This window comes from Vipera ursinii (assembly GCF_947247035.1).
Source record: "Vipera ursinii genome assembly, chromosome: 2".
NCBI lineage: Eukaryota > Metazoa > Chordata > Lepidosauria > Squamata > Viperidae > Vipera > Vipera ursinii.
The window spans coordinates 243,112,041-243,135,722 of record NC_139513.1 but is presented as its reverse complement, the minus strand read 5'-3'; the positions used below and the strand labels follow the sequence as shown (position 1 = coordinate 243,135,722).

Below are 23,682 nucleotides of genomic sequence, written 5' to 3'. Positions count from 1 at the left end.
TTAATTTTGTACTATTCTCAGGACACTACTTTTAAAAGTAACATTTCTTACTTTTATATAGCATTTTAAATATAATTTTAGCATATTTCTATGCAAATGTTAAGAAAACAAGTGTTAACATAATCAAAAATACATTTTTTGCAATAACCTATGCTATTCTTATAAAGAAGAAATACACAGCAGCATTTTAAAGAGCTAGTGCAGCTGTTTGATACAGTGAATTAAAAATTTGAGTCAGTTTACAGGTAATGCAGAGGGAAGAATATAAATTGCAATGCTCAATCACAATCATGACTCTGTGAAAATAGTTTTATACACTTTAGGTCTGTTCCACATATATTGAGTCACTTGCCTGGAAGGTATATGTTAATAGTCCAATCCTATAATTGCTTAGCGTGTATGTATATGCTTGGGGTCCTGAGCTATCAACAACAGTAATGTTCTGCTATGTTTGTAGGAAAATTATACTGACATAACAGCTAGTACCAGTATGTAGGAAGAGATGTTAAACATTAGTGCTATAACCACTTATTTCATTTAAGAATATTAAAACAAAGTCTGTTGCCCTTCATATTTTATTCAGAAGATTAATGTGGAAAAAATCATTTCAGTGCTTAGCATATGGACCAATTTACTGAATTTTATATATGAATTGCAAAATCAGAAATTATATCAAAGTCTTAAGAATTTAGCTTACTTGTAACTCAAGCTCCTTTAATTAGATTTAACATGGGATTTTGAGAAAGACTAATCTTTAGTAAACTTTTTGATAAGTTGCACTAAATTTTAAGACTCCAATATTGTGTAAAGCTCTGTATTTTGCCTAGAACGGCTAGTTCTTATTCATTAAGAATATTCTTAATCTGATATTTTTAAGAGTCATATATTTAGTACATACCTACACAAACAACCATGTACAACATTTATGATGCCATAGTTGGTCAACATTTTATTTGAAGATTTAAGTAATATTAAAATGTTATGTGCCTGTCTTTCATCCAATTAGTATCTAGAGAATATTTTCCCAAGAATGTACTTCAACATTCTCTTTTGTTAGTATACCAAATGCAGTAGCTAGAATTTTCCATTTTTCTAAAAGCGTATTAGAGGTTCAATTTATTTCTTCTATAATTAAAAAGAAGGGAAAATAATCAAATGCTTAAGCATTCTACCACCAGTAACTGCTCAAAAAATAGGTAAGAGTGGTGCAATTGTCAACATTATAGTTGCCATTATGATTCTATACGTTTGTTTGTACAAAACAAATTACAAAGCATATGCATAGGTTTAGAACCCCCAAATAAAAGTTATCATTAGCTAATTAGTTCTGTTCCATGTTTGCTTTTTAAATGGTACATAATTTCAGAAAAATAAACTTCTAACACTTACCGTACTAATGTTCTATGGAAGAAATGCTCTAGTAGACTGTTCGATTGTATTGGAACCTTCTGGTGACTTACACTAAAATGTAATTATTTTTTGTTTTGTGGGGCCCAGTATATCCTAGTTTTGCACTGGACTGCTTTTGAAATATATGCCAATAATATTTATGTTACCTGTATTCATCCTGAAATCAAGTCATATATTTATTTTTAATTACTATAATGGGGTCCATTGTTTCTTAAAATCAGCTTTACTGTTTAAAAGAAGTTATAGAATAAAACAGAATTCTCCATAGAATTTATGGGGAATTCATGGCATGGTATTAGAATATCAATAACATGCCATGAATTATCCATAAATTCCTCTTAAAATATAATTTGAGGACATGCCGTGGTTTATAATTCATATTTGTACTAGCTGTGCAATTATATAAACCATAATTCAAATGTAATTTGAAGATAAAAGAAGTTTTTGCTTACCACATGCCTGAGCAGGGGGTTGGGCTAGATGACCTCCAAGGTCCCTTCCAACATCATCATCATCATCATCATTATTATATAAAAACTTTTATTCATAAAACATGAAACTCAGTCAACTGAACACTCAGATTGACTGGCACTAATGGTTAACACGGGTTGCTGCCAGCATCCTAGGTATCAACCAGGTATCTCCTTTAAATGTAAGATGTTCCGAGTAGCACAGTTTTTTGTAGCTTTGCTGGAGTTATTGCAGGAAGCTGCAATTTCTTGATATATTTTGCAAAGTTTTTGGACATAGTTCCCAGTGCCCCGATGGTGTGTTGTGTTCCACATGGTGATCTGTCTGTATTTGGAAGTCCCACAAGATCTTCACACTCTCATTTTCGACAACTTTTTCCACCCTATGTTCCCACAACTTTTTGGACAGAGGCAAGTCATATTTTTTACACAGTGCCCAGTGGATTAGTTTAGCAACTTGGTCATGTCTAGCTTTGTAATCAGTTTGCGTGATTTTGCTGCACTCACATATTAAATGTGAAACAGTTTCAACTTTGTCGTTGCAAAGTCGGCAATTTGGATTGTCAGTAGATTTTTATATCTTCGCTTTCATGCATTAGTTTGTAGTGCTTGTTCTTGAGCAGCCAGTATTAAGCCTTCTGTTTCTTGATGGTTCCCATCTTAAGCCATGCCCATGTCAAGTTATCATTTTTTCCTTCAATGTTTTTCAAATGCTGTCCATGTAAAGCTTTGGTTTTCCATTTATTTAATCTGTCACCCAGCCTTTTTTCCTTATATTCTGCCTTTGTTTCTGTTATTTTTATAATGCTCTCTGTTTTCACAGCCTACAGCAATTTTTCTGTACTTTGATTTACGTAGTCATTCAAACTTCGTTTTTCTTCTACAGTTTGGTGGATTTGCAGTAGCCCTCTGCCCCCTATTCTTCTTGGCAAGTACAACCTGTCAATGTCACTTCGTGGATGTAGAGCGTGGTGCATATTCAAAAGTTTACATGTTTTCCGGTCTAGGTGTTCCAATTCAACCAAACTCCAGTTGATAATTCTAGCTGGTTAGGATATCACTGGGACTGCCCATGTATTAATGGCTTTAATTTTATTTCCAGCATTCAGCTTTGATTTTAGTATTTTCCAGACTCTCCTGATGTATTCCTTTTGTGTTGACTCTTTGACTTTTCCATTCAAGATGTTATCTGCTTCCAATATGCCTAGGTATTTGTAACCGTCATCCTTTGCTAGTGCTTTCATCATACTTCTGTTTCCCAGTTCTATTCCATTTTTCCCATTTTTCCTCGCTGCATGGATAAGAGAGCACATTTTTCAAGTCCAAAGTCCATTCTGATGTCGCTGCTAAACAGTTGAACTGTGTTGAGTATTGATTCAAGTTCAGTGTGGCTTTTCGCATACAGTTTTAAGTCATTCATGTGTAGTAGATGGTTTATCTTGCCATGCTGGCTTGAGATGTGGTATCCCAGTTTTGTGTTTCATAATATTGTCAATGGAATTAATGCGATGTTGAACAGTAGTGGTGAAAGTGAGTCCCCTTGGAAGATTCCTTGTCTGATGTTGATTTCACCAAGGTTCTCCCCATTTGCTGTTAGAACTGTTTTCCATTTTTGCATATTTGCTTTCAAAAATGTACAGATGTTTTTGCTGATTCCAAAGTTTTCCAAACATGCATTAATCCAACTGCGGGGTAATGAGTCAAATGCTTTCTTGTAATCAATCCACGCCATATTTAAATTTGTTTTTCATCATTTTGCATTTTTAAGTACCATTTTGTCAATGAACAACTGATCTTTTGTTCCTCTTGATTTTTTATAATTTCCTTTTTGTTCTGCGGGATACAAATTGTTTTCCATCAGATGATTGAATACTGAATTTGCCAGTATTTTTGTAAAAAGTTTGAATGTTGTTGGCAGACAAGTAATTGGGCGGTAGTTGCTTGGTTCTGTGCTCTTTTCAGGGTCTTTCATTATCAAGTATGTTCGACCAGCTGTTAACCATTCTTCAATTGTGGCATTTTTTTTTAATCCCATTTATATCCCGCCCTTACAATTGTAAGGGCGGCTTACAATCTAAGCACAAGTCAATGTGCTTTAGCAATAGCCTTCATTCTATGTATATGCCTGCTTATTAGGGCTTTGCCCCCCCCCCAAGCGGCCTTATTACAAAGTCAGCTTATTGCCCCCAGTAATCTGGGTCCTCATTTTGAAGCATTTCATCAAAGTGAGTGGCCATGCGGTGATGGAGGCTGGTGAGGTGTTTCAACCAGTATCCATGCAGCTCGTCCAGACCAGGTGCACTCCAGTTCTTGACCTTCTTTACTTGTTGTGCAACCATATTGGTGGTTATTACAATATTCTCCATTTTGTTTTGTGTTGCTTGTTTTTGGATATCTTTGATCAAGGAGGCAGTTTTATTATGTTCCATTGGGTTTTCCCACAGTGTTTAAGGTTTTTTCTTTACATGGTAGAACAGTAGTTTGGACTTTTTTATTATTATATTATTATTATTATTATTATTATTATTATTATTATTATTATTATTATTATTCACTTTCAGTCATATAAGAGGAAATTATGTTTGTCAGAATAAATTGCTGGATTGCTTAGAAAACATTAAAAAGGTAATTTTCCCTACCCATGTTAATTTGCAGATAACTTAATATTGGAAATTAGTATCCTGGATTGCTCCACTCTATAGATTTTTAAAAAGTAGTCATCACATATTGCTACATATAATTGTAATGGCTCCTGCCATTTTTGTGTGTTCTCTCATAGAAATGTAGAGTTTCTGCATTTTTATGCTACTTGAGTACAAAAATATTATAAACACTGGTATAAAATTGTTTTTATTATGCTTGTCTCTGTGCACACTCTCCAAGCTAAAACCTGCCAGCTCAAGAAGCCTTTGGGAAGCTAGAGAATGTATTTATATACTTACATACTTGATTGTTAGTCTTGATATTAATCTATGCTCATCTGGGGGTTCAACAATCAAAAGCAAATCAGGAACTAAATAATACCCTAATCAATTAACTGCCAAACAAGCTATCAGCAAACAGCCCAACCAAAGAACCTCCAAAAGTATGAACACTGACAGGGCAAGCCACTAGAATATAAGCAGAGCGCAAACTCATTCTTTACTAGCATTGATGTTACCTAGTTTGAGTAATGAAACATCTGCAAGAAAACAACCAAGCTTAGCACCAAGAACCCTTCATTTAAACCCTGAACTACAAACATTTTCCACTTTCCACATGCAGCCGTTTCCTATGAGTTACGTTGTATTATCATGTAACTATTTTGCTACAGGGGGAGGTGATAAATATTCCACTGATGAATAATGTAAACTTCAGACAGTATATGTACTCAGTTATGTACCTTGGTACCAGCCTTTTCCAATTGGGAAGTCAAAGGAATATCAGAAAAAGGTAATAGCAAACTACTTGTGTAATGTTTTTGAGAAAACCACCAAGGATGTGGTATTGACAACACTTTAAGGATATTTCTGCCTTTTTGCTAAGTTTTTCAGCACTACCTTTTAGCCTTAACATCCCAGCTTGAGTTCCTGAGCAAGAGTTGTAATATGTCCATCTTCAAATGATTCTAGTCCCCATTACAGGGAGTGCAGAATTATTAGGCAAGTTGTATTTTTGAGGATTAATTTTATTATTGAACAACAACCATGTTCTCAATGAACCCAAAAAACTCATTAATATCAAAGCTGAATATTTTTGGAAGTAGTTTTTAGTTTGTTTTTAGTTATAGCTATTTTAGGGGGATATCTGTGTGTGCAGGTGACTATTACTGTGCATAATTATTAGGCAACTTAACAAAAAACAAATATATACCCATTTCAATTATTTATTTTTACCAGTGAAACCAATATAACATCTCAACATTCACAAATATACATTTCTGACATTCAAAAACATAACAAAAACAAATCAGTGACCAATATAGCCACCTTTCTTTGCAAGGACACTCAAAAGCCTGCCATCCATGGATTCTGTCAGTGTTTTGATCTGTTCACCATCAACATTGCGTGCAGCAGCAACCACAGCCTCCCAGACACTGTTCAGAGAGGTGTACTGTTTTCCCTCCTTGTAAATCTCACATTTGATGATGGACCACAGGTTCTCAATGGGGTTCAGATCAGGTGAACAAGGAGGCCATGTCATTAGATTTCCTTCTTTTATACCCTTTCTTGCCAGCCACGCTGTGGAGTACTTGGACGCGTGTGATGGAGCATTGTCCTGCATGAAAATCATGTTTTTCTTGAAGGATGCAGACTTCTTCCTGTACCACTGCTTGAAGAAGGTGTCTTCCAGAAACTGGCAGTAGGACTGGGAGTTGAGCTTGACTCCATCCTCAACCCAAAAAGGCCCCACAAGCTCATCTTTGATGATACCAGCCCAAACCAGTACTCCACCTCCACCTTGCTGGCGTCTGAGTCGGACTGGAGCTCTCTGCCCTTTACCAATCCAGCCACGGGCCCATCCATCTGGCCCATCAAGACTCACTCTCATTTCATCAGTCCATAAAACCTTAGAAAAATCAGTCTTGAGATATTTCTTGGCCCAGTCTTGACGTTTCAGCTTGTGTGTCTTGTTCAGTGGTGGTCGTCTTTCAGCCTTTCTTACCTTGGCCATGTCTCTGAGTATTGCACACCTTGTGCTTTTGGGCACTCCAGTGATGTTGCAGCTCTGAAATATGGCCAAACTGGTGGCAAGTGGCATCTTGGCAGCTGCACGCTTGACTTTTCTCAGTTCATGGGCAGTTATTTTGCGCCTTGGTTTCTCCACACGCTTCTTGCGACCCTGTTGACTATTTTGAATGAAACGCTTGATTGTTCAATGATCACGCTTCAGAAGCTTTGCAATTTTAAGAGTGCTGCATCCCTCTGCAAGATATCTCACTATTTTTGACTTTTCTGAGCCTGTCAAGTCCTTCTTTTGACCCATTTTGCCAAAGGAAAGGAAGTTGCCTAATAATTATGCACACCTGATACAGGGTGTTGATGTCATTAGACCACACCCCTTCTCATTACAGAGATGCACATCACCTAATATGCTTAATTGGTAGTAGGCTTTCGAGCCTATACAGCTTGGAGTAAGACAACATGCATAAAGAGGATGATGTGGTCAAAATACTCATTTGCCTAATAATTCTGCACTCCCTGTAGAAAAAAGCACCCCTTTAGATTTTTACAGACTGCTACAGTGGTTACTTTATAATATCACTCAAGCCTAATGAAATTTAAACCGTAAATGTGTGAGTCATTGACTATGCACTATGTATTAAGTTGTAAACTAGCCATCCAATTTAGCTTAGCAAGGTGTGCAAATCCTACCCTTGTCGGTTTCTAGTTGTGTTTTGCCATTTTCCAAAACTGAACTGAGTAAACCATAGATATGCTTGTCATGACAATCGCTTACATTTATTGATATTAATATGGAAAATGTGCTGTACAGAACAAGCTTTGGAGGGGCAGAATCCTCTATTATACTACTCGGTTAACCAATAGCTTCTTGAAACAAACAGGCACCCTACAAATCAAACGTGCTTTTATATACATAGTGAGAAGTACTACATCTAGCAGCTGGCACATAAGAATGCGCAAACAGAAAAGAGAGAAATGACTATACCCAGGGGTAGGCAAGCTCGGCTCTTTTATGACTCATGGACTTCAACTCCCAGAATTCCTGAGCCAGCCAAGCTGGCTCAGGAATTCTGGGAGTTGAAGTCCATGAGTCATAAAAGAGCCGAGCTTGCCTACCCCTGGACTATACCATTAAAAGGCCTAGAAGAGCAAATAAGGAGTGCTCCGTTGTCCGTCGGATTGCTCAAAACGGGTAACCGTGAGTCCCTCCCAACTGATAACGGAACTGATAAAAACAAGAACGGGCTGGCTGTCTACTACACCCACGTTTTCAACTCCTTTTACAAAGGGAAACCATTGAGAAATCCCTTTTCGGGTGGGTTACCCAATCTTAACGTCGCTCGTCGTGCCGCTCTCTAGCAAAAGCGAAAAAAATAAGTCTGGCAGAGCCTTCAACGACGATCAGATCGGCCTCTTCCCGGCCTTTGGGGGGGGGGGGGACGAAGTGGGCTGCGCTCTGGGAAAGCTGCAGCGCCGACCACGACCCCTGCTCCTGTCATCCTAGGACAGGGGTCGGCAACCTTGGCTCTTTTATGACTCGCGGACTTCAACTCCCAGAATTCCCGAGGAGTTGAAGTCCGCGAGTCATAAAAGAGCCAAGGTTGCCGACCCCTGTCCTAGGATGAGCGGCTGCTTTGCGCGGGAGCGGCCTGGCGATCAAAAGCCGACGGAACCGGTCCGGCACACCTGGCAAAACCACCACGCGAACTCCTTCTCTCGCGGCCCACCCACGCACCCCGCTCAACGCCCGCCTCTTTGATCCTTTTCCCGACCACGATTGGCCCGAAGTCTCCGGCCCAGCCTCCTTTTCTTCTTGTGCCCCGCCTCCCTCCCTCTCTCCCGAGACACGGAGAGACTTGGAACTACCTTACATTGTTGGCTTGTCTGCGTTGGGACCTCCGGCGTCCGCGGAGCACATAGTAAGCGGTTGTGAGGCTATATAGCCCAGGGGGGGGTCTTCAAACTTGGCCCTTTTATGACTTGTGGACTTCAACTCCCAGAATTCCTCAGCCAGCTTTGCTGGCTGAGGAATTCTGGGAGTTGAAGTCCACAAGTCATAAAAGGGCCAAGTTTGAAGACCCCTGCTATAGCCGGTGGGGAGCGATGGGATGGGTTTATCTCTGGCTGGGGCGCAGCAAGAATTGGTGGAGCTGGGGGTGGGGGTGGGAGAGAGAGAGAATGCCTTGGGTCTAGCAACGTTTGATGGTTGCACTAAGGCGGAGACGAGTGGGTCCTCGCCCAAAGCTTTGGCTGGCTGAGGGTGAGACTTTTCAATAAGCAGCCAAGGCTCCCGTTTTCAAGCGAAATTCTTTCTTCTTTAAGTCTTTGGTTCTTAGCTTTGTGATCGATTGCAATTCGTTATACGTTCTCAAGTATTCCCCCACGTTACAGATGCATAATGTTACTGCTAAGCTTGTAAGCCGCCCTGAGTCTTCGGAGAAGGGCGGGATATAAATGGAATTAAAATAAAAAAAAATAAAAATGTGCTTTTTCCGTAAGACTTAAGAAAGTGGGAAAGGAGGAGAAAGCTCTCCCCCCCCCTATGTAGAAGTACAGTTCGGGCTAGATCTTCAAAACCAAATGCTGCCAAGATGGAGAGTCAATCCGATGTAACGATTAAAGTTGCTGGTCTTAAAAACCTCGAGACTTGAGTTCTAGTGCTGACTTTTGAGCCAGTCACTTTCACCCACCCAGCTCCCCTCACAGGGTTTTTGGTCGACGGAAAATAGGGATTATGTACAATCCCTTACCTGTAAAGCAATAAAAGCAGAATAAAAATCTAATGAAATATCTCTCACTGTTTTAAATGGAGATGCTGCTGCTAATAAAAATATCAACTGAGGCAGGCAGCATATGCTTTTGTGTTCTCCAGGACCTAGTAAGATTTTCGGGGGGGGGGGAGAGAAGGGAACAGCTCATTTTTACATTTGGTATCTATGTCTTCGAAGCAACCTGTTGAATGCAGAGCTTCCCCAATCTGGTGGTTTTCAGCTGTCAGGAAGCTGCAAATACCACAATCAATCAGGGAGGCAGCAACTGATTGAAATTGTAGGTTTTCCTAATTGAGGGCCACCTGGTGGTAGATCTTTGGAAGCTCACTATCTCCCTCACCTGGGGGGTGGGGGAATAAAACACAAATGGTAGTGATGTGATTCCACATTGCTGTGCCCTGGCAGAAAAGGCCCACTGCCCTAGGACTTGTCAGATGTACAGTAGTTCCCTAGACAGAACCCATAACATGCTCACTCTGTTTGGATCTGGATCTGATTTAAAACATCAGACAGGTTACTTTTTGCTGTATCTATGTTTTTACAGGAAGTTGCAAAAACACTAAAATTGCAGTAAAGTTCAGTGTAATAAGTCTATACCTTATATTTGAAGTACTGTTGTGTTTCTTGTACAGTATATTCTTTGTGTCTGAAACGTCAGGACATTTTAACTTAAATTGAAAAGTGGGAAAAGTATCCTTTTAATTTTGGAAAGAAAAAATGCTAAGTTTATTAATGAATCTCCTGAGAGTTGTAATTATTCAAACTAAAAGCATTATTAAATAGTGAATTAATCATATGTATAGTCTTTGATGTGCCTAATGGTATCTTAAAGATCCAAGTACGGTATGTCATTTGACAGACTTTGAAGGTAGGAACATGTCTATAATGTGAGGTTTAATGGTTTGCTGCAACAGAATCATGGAAGTCTCAGAAAAGATACAAGTGCTCTGGATTTTTCTTTTTTCTGAAGTTTTCAGTGGGTTTGTGTAGGGATTATGTTCTTCTGTATTCTGCTTTTGCTCTGAAGAATATGATTTGTGTAATCCTTAAAGGAAAGATTTTTCCAGTACTCTTCCTCTCATAAATAGTGGAGGACTTTAGGACAAGAAAAGATTATAATACTACAGCAGCCTAATTGGCCTATTGCTGGGGTGGGGCTAGAGAGAGAAATGCTTGCAAAGTTATTGGGATGACCTAAACCATGGTGTCAAACTCACCACGTCACGTGATGTGTTGTGATGTATAGCGACTCTTTTTGCATTGCCGGCAATGGGGTGAGCACGGCTTCGGTATGATGAAACCAGTCCACGGGCCAGCAGTTTGACACCTCTGACCTAAACAATTCCTAAAAGGTCCAATTAATAACTCAAAATAGATTAGATAAAATGAATTGCTTCACTAGATAGAAGGTGAAGGTTAAACAACTTTGTCTCAGTTATGAGCTCAGCATCCACTAAGATTGTTGTGATTAGAAATTTCATTTCCTTTGAAGATTTACTTTTGCTATTTGTGTGACTTAAGTCCTCAAGCTATTCAAGTCTGTTTCTTTTTCTGTTTTACCAGTAATCTCCTAGAAATCTGGTTTATAGATTGTTGTTGGAAACAAGTACCATATATTCCACACCAGGGTATGCTTGTTGAACAGAAATTAATTTGGCAACTTTTGCCTTTTCTGTAATGCCAAATCTGTACTTATTACCATAGACTTTTGTTGCTATTATGTAACCATAACACCTAATGCCATGTAAGAGTACAACTTTTTATATTCATTTGTAAAATAGTTAAGTATGTGAATATCTGGATTTCTGTCCTCCTCAATAAATGAAGTGAAAAGTTTCATAAGTGTACTTTTTATTATGATGCCAAATTATATATTTAAGATGAGAGTAGAGAACAAAAATAGATAATATAACCGCAAGTTACATTAGGAAAGCTGGAACAATTGATTCTCTAAACAATTGATTCCATATTTTTTAAAACTCCATTACCATTCAAAGTAGTATTGTTGTACTTTGGAGATTAATAGCAAAATCTTGCATTACTACAGTTAATTGATATGTAACATAAAGATTCAGAGGTAGCTGTCTTCAGACATTACCTGAAGACAAGCTTGAAACTGGGTAGAGAATGAATCATGTGAAATTCTTGACTTTTATTTGTTCATTTGGGAGATTAAAAAGAACAAATGCATGCAGATTATGAAGAGGAGTTCTAGGGCGTTGCCCTCTGTTCTGCTCATTTTAGGGCTACATAAAAATAGGCTATAAACAGCTTTTCAGTATAATGAAATATTAGAAAACTTGTTAATATATTGTTAATTTTAGCAATAAGCATCATGCCTTATTTTTTTCTCTAGCATGCATAGTTATTTTTGTAATCAGTTGAATGCTTCAATATATATTCTATTATGGGGGTAATTTGAAATAATATTTTATTTACTGTCAATTTAAACCAAACAGCTGCTTTGGAGTTCAGTCAAAAATATTGGTTTGAATATTCTAAGCTATTTAAAGGGGGTACACTATTATTTCTAATGGCCTGTCATAAAAGTTTAGGGTTTTGTGGATTTTTTTCCAATTGCAAATAATTCTATGTAATATCATTAAAGGTTTACATTTTTTCTAGGTGCTACACAAGTTGTGAAGTAATAGATACTTTCCATTAGAATGGGACAGGTTTCATGTGAAATGTTTAGTTTCCAAGAAGACCCTGAAAAATAATTAGTCCCAGAGGAATCTATTGCTCTGACACAAGTTGACTTTTTGTTTTATTAAGAAAAACTCAGAACATAATTCAACTCATTAGAAAAATAAAGGTAAATTAATCAAACCAATATGGTTTAAACTTTTTAAGGTGGCTTGACCAAAATATTTTAAATTGATATATGTTTACTTGATTTAAAAGGACAGAGGACAAGATTCAAACGTTTTGTGCCAAAGGAGTTCTAAGTCAGTTTAGGAGCCAAGTTAAACTTTTGAATCTTTAGTTTCCACTTATAAACCTGTTGAGTGTCAACTGAAAAACTAGTTCCAAAAGTGGGGGACCGCTTTTGAGAAGGTCTTGTTTCTAATACAAATTAGTTTTGAAACTTTTAAATATATGCATCCAAGTATGCTTCCAACTTTAAATATTTCCTGGAAACAAAGGATTGAGTAGTGTAGCTGGCGCTATTTTAAGTACCTCTTGATTCAGCTTAAGTTAGCCGCATTGCACTATTGAGTTTTCCAAATCATCATTAAGGGTAACCACTGAAGAAGCTTTCCTCCTCCATGTTTACTTACATTCAGTTGAAAAACCTGTCCCCTTAATAGCTAGAGTGCTGGATGACAGGTTGAAGACCAGACATATACAGTATATCTGTACACGTAGATAGGAAACCTACTCTTTCACAGAGCTTCTTCAATATAGCCAGGGTTGCTGTGGAGGAAGGTCAGAATTGTCCAGGCTATCCTGGCTTTCTATTATCATAGCTGCTGATTTTATTTATTTGTTTGTTAAATTTATAAGTTGCCTATTTTTCTATCAAGCAACTCTGGGAGGCTTATAAGATAAAAATGACAATATAACACATTAAACAATAAAATCATAAATACGAACATTAGCAAATATTTAGTAAAGATGGAACTCATGGAACGGAGTGGAGGAGGAGTTTTCTTTTAGAAAGTACTGTTTCTGCAAAACCCCGTGCTCATAAAACCACCTAAATCAGAAACGAAAGTATCAGATGTTCTAGTTTCTGTATTTAGAAGTTTCCATAGTTACTGCACTTTGCAGAAACAGGGCTTTAAAAAATCAGCACAATGAACTATGAGCTCATGAGTTGCCCAGCCTTGATTGACAGCACAACACCAGATGCTCATTTGTTCATGTTCATGAAACAAGAATTATTTTGCTCTTCACTAGGATAAGACAACTGCCATTGCAAAGGTTTTGCATTTGTTCCAAAGACAATGTGTAAGCTGCCAGTTTACGATTGAGCTACATTCAAGGAACATATCATGCCATGTTTATCTGTATAACTAAAGATATCCTTGCTCCTTTGCATATCAGCCAATCAACTAAAAATTGCTTTTCAGGAGATTATATAGGCCAGAGACTTTCTACCTGCAACTTGAGAAAGTTCATTCTTGTTACCGTTGCCCGAGCTGTAGAATTCACTTTTCATGTGCCTTGCAAAAATTCAGTATCTGGTTATCTTTTCATTAAGTTAAATATGTGCTCTTATGTTTTCTGTCCTATATCTTACTATAAATGTGCAATGCTAATTTGTTTTAGTTGTTTTATATTTGCAGTTTTTAAGAAGGTTTTGCTGCCAGCTTTTTTGTTTCTAACCCACTGTAAATTAGTGGCTTTTTGAAAATGTCAGTTGTTCTTATATGGCTAAATGGTTTTTTTTAATTATAATACTATGCTTGATCACTGGGAATATATATGGACATAAGGTTTAAAATTTATATTGAATTACAATCAGAAATAAAATTTGTATTACATGAGATATATTGATGGTATCTAACTCCAGATAGGTTGTCAAACATGTATAATGTCATCCCTGTCCTTTTTATGTTAATTTGCATTTTAATGTCAGATGTTGAAACTTAAGAATGATACTTTAAAAAGTTGATTGTTCTTTAAAAGGAGCGTGCATGTTAGAAATCTTACTTTTTTTATTGTCCCTTACAATGAATATGTGCATTAGAAAATCAAACAGGACTCCTTACAGTAGCCACAGACTACTTATGCCTCTAAATTGATGGGATGCAAATGATAGTTTGCTAGTCTGACTGACAAAGTAACATCCAAAGAAGTTGATGACAAACTCTGCAGTAGTGGGAAGGAAAATAAAATTATGTATGAAGCAGTACATGAATCTGATGCATCAAGGATAGTTTACAATTACAAAAGGTTAGGGAGATAGTGAGTGATGTAGGCATAAGCTAAATGTAGTAATATTTCCTTTTACTGGATACCTTTAATTTCTTTCTGTTACTTTCTGTCCCTTTTCCCAGTTTTTTACAATGCTGTTTGTGCTGTAATATTCCTTTTCTTTTGATAATGTTATTGGTAGCTGTTGATTCTAAACCAAGTTAAAGCAGAATTGTTTGTTGTTTGTTCCTTCTCAACAGATCCAATGGGAGACCCATATTGAAAGTCTTGTAAGTCAAAGAATGTCATCTTGGGGGACTCAGAAAGAGGGGTTTGTCTGTGACTTCACTTGTCCTGTGGAACAGCCTTCCTCCCAAATTTAGATTGGCTCTCACTCCGCTGGTTTTGTGGAATGCTCTTAGGACATACATGTTTTCCTAGCCCAGTTATGGTTGTTTAGATTGATCTGGCTATTGGCCACAGGATTGGAAAAGGTCAGTTTACATTCCAATTCCAAAGAGAGGCAATGGCAAAGAATGTTCAAACTATCGCACCATTGCACTCATTTCACATGCTAGTAAAGTTATGCTTAAAATCCTACAAGTGAGACTCCAGCAGTATGTGGATCGAGAACTACCAGAAGTACAGACAGGATTTCGAAGAGGCAGAGGAACTAGAGATCAAATTGCCAACATACCCTGGATCATTGAGAAAGCTAGAGAGTTCCAGAAAAACATCTACTTCTGCTTCATTGACTATGCTAAAGCATTTGATTGTGTGGATCACAACAAATTGTGGCAAGTTCTTAAAGAGATGGGAGTACCAGACCATCTTATTTGTCTCTTGAGAAAACTATATGTGGGTCAAGAAGCAACAGTGAGAACTGGATACAGAACCACTGATTGGTTCAAAATTGGGAAAGGAGTCTGGAAAGGCTGTATACTGTTGCCCTGCCTATTCAGCTTATATGCAGAGCACATCATGAGAAAGGCAGGGCTAAATGAATCAAAAGTTGGAATTAAGATTGCCGGGAGAAATATCAACAACCTAAGATATGCAGATGATACCACTCTAATGACAGAAAGTGAAGAGGAACTAAAGAGCCTCTTGATACAGATGAAGAAGGAGAGTGCAAAAGTGGGCTTGAAACTCAACATTAAGAAAGCCAAGATCATGGCATCCGGCCCTTTCAATTCTTGACAAATAGATGGGGAAGAAATGGAGATAGTGATAGATTTTATTTTCCTGGGCTCCAAGATGACCGCAGATGGGGACTGCAGCCAGGAAATTAAAAGACGCTCCTGGGGAGGAAAACTATGGCAAATCTAGACAGCATACTAAAAAGCGGAGACATCACCCTGCCAACAAACGTGTGTATAGTCAAGGCCATGGTTTTCCCAGTTGCAATGTATGGCTGTGAAAGCTGGACCATAAGAAAGGCTGAGCACCAAAGAATTGAGACCTATGAACTATGGTGCTGGAGAAGACTCCTGCAAGTCCCTTGGACTGCAAGGCAATCACACCAGTCAGTCCTAGAGGAGATCAACCCTGACTGCTCTTTAGAAGGCCAGATCCTGAAGTTGAAACTCAAATACTTTGGCCACCTAATGAGAAGGAAGGACTCACTGGAGAAGAGCCTAATGCTGGGAAAGATTGAAGGCAATAGAAGAAGGGGACGACAGAGAATGAGGTGGCTGGATGGAATCACTGAAGCAGTAGGCGTGAGCTTAAAGGGACTCCAGAAGATGGTAGAGGCCTGGAGGAATGTTGTCCGTGGGGTCACGAGGGGTTGGACACGACTTCACAACTAACAACAACAACATTGTTCATATTTTATATAGAAAATTATTGGATTGTTTTAAAAATCTGTAAGCCATTCAGAGTCTTTAATGAGCTAAATAAATAAAGGTTGTGAAATACTTTTAAGAAAAAAATATTTCTACATGATGAACACAACTTGCTGACTAATAGCACCCAACTTTATTGCTGTCAGGTTAACTACTTATACAAAATCTATTTTTCATGTAAAATGAGGACCCAGATTGTTGGGGGCAATTAAGCTGACTTTGTAATAATGCCGCTGGGGGGGCGGGCGAAAGCCCTAATAAGCAGGCATATACATAGAATGAAGGCTACTGCTAAGCTTGTAAGCCGCCCTGAGTCTTCAGAGAAGGGCGGGATATAAATGGAATTAAAATAAAAATAAAAATAAACTGTATCCTCATGACACACAGTAGTATGAACCATCCAACACCTTTTTTTTACATATTGTGTGAACTCAGTCTTCACACTAAGTTTACAATTGAGTGAGCTCTGCATACCCTCCTGGTTAGTTTATGATTCAGTATGCCATGCAAATCTGGAAATAAAAAACCCTGACTTGAGTAAATCACATGTTAGTGTATCATTCAAACTCAGTCAATTTGAGGAAGTTCTGATGAATACTTCCCAGAAGTACACTGTGCCTCTTGTTAACACAATCTGAATCTTGGAACTTGGCCAGATGGACTGCTGAAAAAGTAAACATGTGTCTTAGAATGCTTTTCTCTCTCCTGTCCCTTCCACATCTGTAGGACCCTTCCTCCTGTAGGTTGCTGTGCTTGATATTCCATCTTTTTTTCTCTCCTTTCCACTGGCTGATTAAGAAATGGGATAATCTAGTCTAGAGAACTAGGGTTTAGCATAATATGTCTAAAGCAGGATAATTTGAGATTGATCATTTGTGCCTTGAGAGAACTCTGGCTTGATTTGTTCAGTGACCCATTTGCGTTTTCTTGGTTTCCCACAGTATTCTCAGAAATCTTTTCCACCATAAAAGTTCAAAAGCATCAATACCCTTTCTATCCTACTTCTTTGAAGTCTAGCTCTTGCTTCCATAGAGTATCAGAGGGAATACTGTTGATCACACTGTTCTGGTCTTTCTAGGTGTATGTGTTACACAGTATAAATTACAACCAGCCTAGAAAAAAAGATGTTCAGGATATCTAAGGAAAACAGCCTTGTGCTTTTCAAATATTTGAATATTTAGTCGCAAATTGCATGACAAGGGGTTTTATGAGTAATAGTTGAATACTTTTGGACGACAACAGATTGCCTGCCTCCACACCATGATATTCTACTACTCTTACTTTCAAATTAGGTTCATCATACATGAAAATGCATACTAAAAAGCAAACTAATGATTCATTTTTTTCTTTGCATTACTGTATACTTGAATATATAATTTGTGTAGTTCTTACTAGCCAAGAGCCGATACACAGATTCAACTTAGTGAGTATGGCACAATATTACTCTATCAATCTGTCTTCTTTGAAGGCTCAGTAATGAAATTCTTTGTTTCCCCGGTCTCACGTTGCGTGTACTATATTTTTCATGCTCCTCAAAAGATGGTAATGCAGCTTTTAATATGGCAGATCCTTACTTTAATGAATAGCTTTTAAACCTGGATCTTCTGAATTACTGGCTGAACTTAGACTCTCTTATTTCTGCATGCTACCTCCCCTATTTTAGTTGTGCCCTCTAACTCAGAGGTCCCCAACCTTTTGGGCACCAGGGACCAGTTCTGTGGAGAGAGGGTTTTCCATGGACCGGAGGGGGTGTGGTTTTGTGTGCTGCCTGCATCCCGCAGATGGGATTTTGCTTGATTGTGCAGACAGGTTTCTGGCATGCCACAGCCCAGTGCCGGTCCACGGACCGGGGGTTGGGGACCCCTGCTCTAACTAGAGAGAGCTGTGTTCTCTGAACAATAACTAATATTTGAGCTGTGATACACTAACATATTTGTTTTTTGTTCCTGGTAACATAAACGATACTTTCAAATGGCTCTTTAAACCACCACCATTTATCTCGAGGCAAATCAGTATTATATCAGAATGCCAACTCACTGCATTGCAAATAACCTCTCTGGCCACAAATCTGATCAATAATGTTGCTATTCGTATTAGAAATAACTTCTATATTATCACAGGATCTACTGTATATTTCATTAGTATGCACTGCGATCATAGAACTGCTTTTGTTGATTTTGGAATAGATAAGATCAAACTTTGTTATTGAAGGCTATGAAACATTTGGGCCACAGGTAGTCATAGAATAGGTACTCACAATACCCTTCGATGTTATCCATTGACCTTCCATATTGGGGGAAAAAAGAAAAAAATATTTAGAAATCAATCTGGTAACAAATTTGTTAGAACTGTCACAATTTTATAAATTTGAAGATTAAATTTTGTGAGGTTTCAGCTATGTTTGATTTAAATAATAATGATGTTTGATGCTACTAGTTATGACCTGGTTCCAAAGTTCTGACAATTCCCCCCCTTGGTCACATGATTGCATTTCAGGTGCTGAAAAACACAGCCGCATTTAGGGCTGTTTGCAGCATCCTTTGATTACATGACCATGTTTTATTATGTTTCTGCTGAAAACTGGAAGCAACTTCTGGCAGTTTTCAGAAAAAACACACCATAGCAAACAATGGATTCGCTTTACAACCATGGTGTTGTTTTACAACACCACATTCGCCATAATGGCCAGGATCCATTATTGTCATTGCAGTCAGAAATACTATTGTCCATAATGTTACTAGCAATTAATTAATTACCAAGGAGCCTTGGTGGAGCAGTGGGCTAATGCCTCCTTAAGTAACACCAGCTGCCTGCAATTAGTGCAGGTTCGCATCCCACCAGGCTCAAGGTTGACTCAGCCTTCCATCCTTCCGAGGTAGGTAAAATGAGGACCCAGATTGTTGGAGGCAATTAAGCTGACTTTGTAATAATGCCGCTTGGGGTGGTGGTGTGAAAGCCCTAATAAGCAGGCATATACATAGAAGGAAGGCTACTGCTAAGCTTGTAAGCCGCCCTGAGTCTTCGGAGAAGGGCGGGATATAAATGGAATTAAAAAAAATATACATTACTAGCAATTACAGTCTGAACATTCAAATAAAGGAAATTCTTCCATGAGCATTGAAAAATGTTTGGATTTTGGTTGATTTTGTTTTCAAATTACCACAATTTTTCTATAATATATAGTGTGTGGGGGGGATGGGTTCTGGTTTGAAGAAAAACATGAAATCCTGAAATCAGGTATAATGAATGGAAAATAGTTATATTACTAATTCAGTTTTCCTCATATTTAATTCAAATCATTTTGATGGAGGTTGCAAAACTGAAGCAATGTTTGTATATTGGCTTCTTTAACTGCCATTTATTAAATAAATCACAGATGGCTGCATTTAAACAATATGCTTTGCCATCATCATAGCTTATAATCACTGCTAAGCCATTGTGTATGAAATGCAGAAGTACTGAAACATAGTGTATGCTGTGCGGAGTTGCTTTTGAAGATTCAAAAAATACAAGTAATTTGTTTGTTTAATAAATTACAGCCTTTCTTTAGTAGAATATGAATATTTTTATGAATATAACCTATTGACATGATGATTGAATAACCTTTTTATGGTTAGTTTTCTTGATAGGATATACATGTTATAAATATATGCGATAGATAGATAGATAGATAGATAGATAGATAGATAGATAGATAGATAGATAGACAGACAGACAGACAGACAGACAGACAGACAGACAGACAGACAGACAGACTGACTGACTGACTGACTGGACGACTTTGTATGTTGAATGATTGAAAGTTTTTTCTTACTAAACTTTATGCTAGGAAGGTATAAAAGTCTTGAAACAAATGTTCTTATCTTAAAACTCAGGCTGTTTCATTTCAAAATAATTCCAGGATGACTGGAACAGCTTCTTTCAAACTCCAAGTGAATGTACAACCCTATTACCAGTGGTGGGATTCAGCCAGTTTGCACCAGTTCGGCAGAACCGGTAGCTAATTATTTGTTACCCAGGCCCAGGATGGACTTCCAGAAGCGGCATTCACACAGAGAACCGGTTCTTCACATATTTGAATCCCATCACTGCCTATTGCACATATTAAAATAAACCAGTTTCTACTTATCTGGTGATGAAATGCCATTTAGTGCCATGGCATACCTGCATTTTCTAAGGCTGAAATCTAAAACCAACAGAATTCTTAATTTTGATTAATTTCCACTTTTTTAACTGGAAACCGAGCGTATTGAATGATCCCAGTATATCTACAAATGGAAATAAAAAGATGAACACTCAAAGTGAGCTCAATTCCTGATAATTGCCATGGCATCTTCCCGGGAGCACTAGAGAAGTAGTTTGCCACTAGCTTATTTCTAGGCATTTTTTACTTCCGAATCGAGCTACTATCCTGGGATTTCTTGGCGATGACTGAATAAAGTACCTCCCAGATCCAATTCCTGCTAAGCTTTTTATATCAGCTACCTATAAAGGCAGCCAGTTCCAAACAGTAATGTTGAAATTAGAATCATTTAACCAGGATCCATTCATAGTCAGATGGTGCTTTACAGAAAATAGAAATCTTTCAATGCTAAAGATAATTTTCAGGAGGAAAGATGAGCCCAATAGTTTTGTGTTTGTGTGTGTGTTTTTTCTTTGTGCCTCTGAGTTAGTTTTTTACTTCTGGTGACTGCCCTGACTGCAGTTTTCTTGCCAAGGTTTTTCAAAAGTGGTTTGCCATTGTCTGTTTCCTAGGGCTGAGAGAGAGGCACTGGCTCAAGGAAATCTAGCTGGCTTTGTGCTTATGGCGTGATTAGAACTTGCAATCTCCAGTTTCTAGCCTGTTGGCTTAACTTGCTCTCTGTGGGTAAATGCTTTTAATATCCAAGTGAATACAGGCTTTGAAATAGCCAAAATAGGTACCTGCCTTAATTGTTTAATTACCCAATTAAGCTGACTTATTTACAGACATTTGTTTCACAGACACAATTTATTTCCCTATCTTAGGAAGATGAGAACCAGTTAAGTTTGTTTTAATGTATTAAATTTTGGAAGACAAGTTATAGATGGGAATGCATATACTACTAAAACTCTCGTGTCTGTTTGTAATCTTAAGTTGGTCAAATTTGGAAGGTGTAGGGCAATGATTTTGAATCAAGATAACTGAAATGGGCTAACTTACAGAATCCATGACTCCTGTGGGACTGAAATTTGGAAAGGTTGTGGCCAATTCAGTGCTACTGCACTATTGCTATTTTAGCACTGCTTCTAGGATGCCAAGTTCAGCCGCAGTCATGTGATCCTCATTTCCAGTGCTCTCTGATAGCATCCCAGAAACAATTGGGAAGCCAGTAGGAACTGTAAAGTTGGCTGTAATTGTGAGAAAGTCAGTGGAGAAGCCAGCAGGGAAGGTCACAAGTTCCTCAGGAAAGTCTATCCCACCTACAGTCCCAGTCGCACAGTGCTTACACTGCTTCGGCAACTCACACACTCGCTCATTCCCATACCCATCTGACAGCAGATGCTTACCTGTCTGCTGGCTTTGGACTTGCAATGTCCCCAGAGAAGCTGCAGGAATTCTAAATTTTTCTGGGTTTCTCAACACAACAACACATTCAATAACAAGGCCTAAAAAGAGAAAGAGCAAAGCAAACCAATTAATAAATGTCCCTTAGTACAGGGGTCCCTAACCCCCAGTCCGTGGACCGGCACTGGGCCACAGCATGCCAGAAACTAGTCCGCGTAAACAAGCAAAGCCTTGCAGGCGTACATGAAACCACGCCTCCTCTGGTCTGCAGAAAAACCTCTCTCCAAGGAACTGGTCTCTAGTGGTCAAAAGTTTGGGGACCTCTGCCTTAGTAGGAAAAAGGCTGATTCTTCACTAAGTATCGATAGCTTAACATCAAACTAATTAAATTTCTCTGACAATTACACAGAATTCAATCATGGCATGTTGCTTAAAGTGTACTGATGAGTACTTATGTCAAGCTTCAGTTTCATGAACAATGATAACACAACTTTTCTCACAGCACCTTCCCACTAACTGAAGTAAAAGAACAGATGTTAAAGCACATGCTAAAGTGCACTGTGTCAGCGTTGCCATCTATTGGTGGCTTATAATATTGGAGGCATTATTTTCCATTCAGTCCTAATATGGCTCTCTTGAGTCTCTCATCCAACTATAAGAAGTTGGAGGTTACAGTTGGGTCTCTAACTGTCCATCTCTTGCATTTCAGAAGTGCAAGTTGGGGGGAAAAAACAGGCTTGTAAAGCAAAAATGGTCCTATGTAAAATTTAATAAAATGGATTCAGCAGTAAATAATTCTGCAAATTCATTCATTCATTCATTCACATTTCTGAACTGACCATCTCCTTCAAAGTGGAACCAGGCTGGTATGCAATAAAATATTAAAATATAAAACAATATATATAAAAGTTAAACAATTAGAAGGAGGCAAGAGTGATTAAATTTAAATTTTAAATTGACTTATTAAAGCTGACAAAACCTTGAATGCGGAACAGTCTGAGCAGATTGTGGGGATTATGTATAATATGTGTATGACACTAGTCTTACGTACTGTTCCATAATCAAGCATTAACATTCTGCACTACCTGAAGTTTAGGTAAGCCCATAAAGTGCTTATTACAGTAATTTAATTTAATTTAATTTATTAATATTTCTATACCGCCCTTTTCCCGGAGGACTCAGGGCGGTGTACAGGGCAAGAATAAAACACAGAAATTTACAAAAATTAAAAGATAATTAAATGCATGCCCGATTAAAATACAATTGATACATAATAAAAAAAACCCCGATAAAAATAATAAAAAACCCCACCAATCCCCCCTCAGGCCAGGCCGGCTTGCTCGAACAAGTATGTTTTCAGATCGCGGCGAAAGGAGCGTAGATCGGGCGCCATCCGGAGCTCAACCGGTAACTGGTTCCATAGCTCCGGGGCGCCCACAGAGAAGGATCTCCCCCTGGGGGCCACCAGTCGGCATTCTCTGACCGGTGGCACCCTGAGGAGGCCCTCTCTGTGGGAACACACAAGGCGCAGGGAGCTTGATGCCGGCAGCAGATGTTCCCTGAGGTACTCCGGCCCCATGCCATGGAGGGCTTTGAACACCATTACTAGCACCTTGAATCTCACCCGGAAGACAATCTAGATATAGAATTACCAAGCAAGGTTATTTTTGTTCAAGAAGCTAGTGAATAATCAAGAGCTAGTTCTTATAAAAATCTGAGCCTCCGGTGGCAAAATTTGATTAGTGTATATCATTTAGTTTCATACCTACACTTTAAAGAAGGTAAAGGTTTCCCCTGTCCAGTCATGTGCAACTTTTTGGGGTGGTGCTCATCTCTGTTTCTTAGCCGAGGGAGCCAGCATTGTCCAAAGACATTCCCATAGTCGTGACTATACACCAAGGCACACGTAACACTGTTACCTCCCCAGCAAAATGGTACTTATTTATCTACTCGCATTTGCGTTCTTTCAAAGAGGCATGCAACTCCACTCAGATCAGGTCATTTTTTCACCATCTGGAAATTTAACAAAAACAGTATATCTTGTTAAGACTGAATCTCAGTTGAATGCCTCTGTATCAATTGCCACACTAATAATACAGGAAGGTCATGGAACTCTAGTTACCATATCAA

The 23,682-nt window shown here is 38.3% G+C and overlaps 1 protein-coding gene across 1 annotated transcript in view; it reads left to right on the top strand.

Moving 5' to 3' along the window:
• Nucleotides 1-8,432: 8,432 nt before the first annotated feature.
• The window catches only part of TNFAIP8 (TNF alpha induced protein 8), a 34,230-nt gene continuing 18,980 nt past the window's right edge, over nucleotides 8,433-23,682 (top strand). The window contains exon 1 of the mRNA XM_083356527.1: nucleotides 8,433-8,463. Coding sequence (XP_083212653.1) covers nucleotide 8,463 — 1 coding nt within the window. The 5' untranslated portion in view covers nucleotides 8,433-8,462. The remainder of the gene's footprint in view (nucleotides 8,464-23,682) is intronic.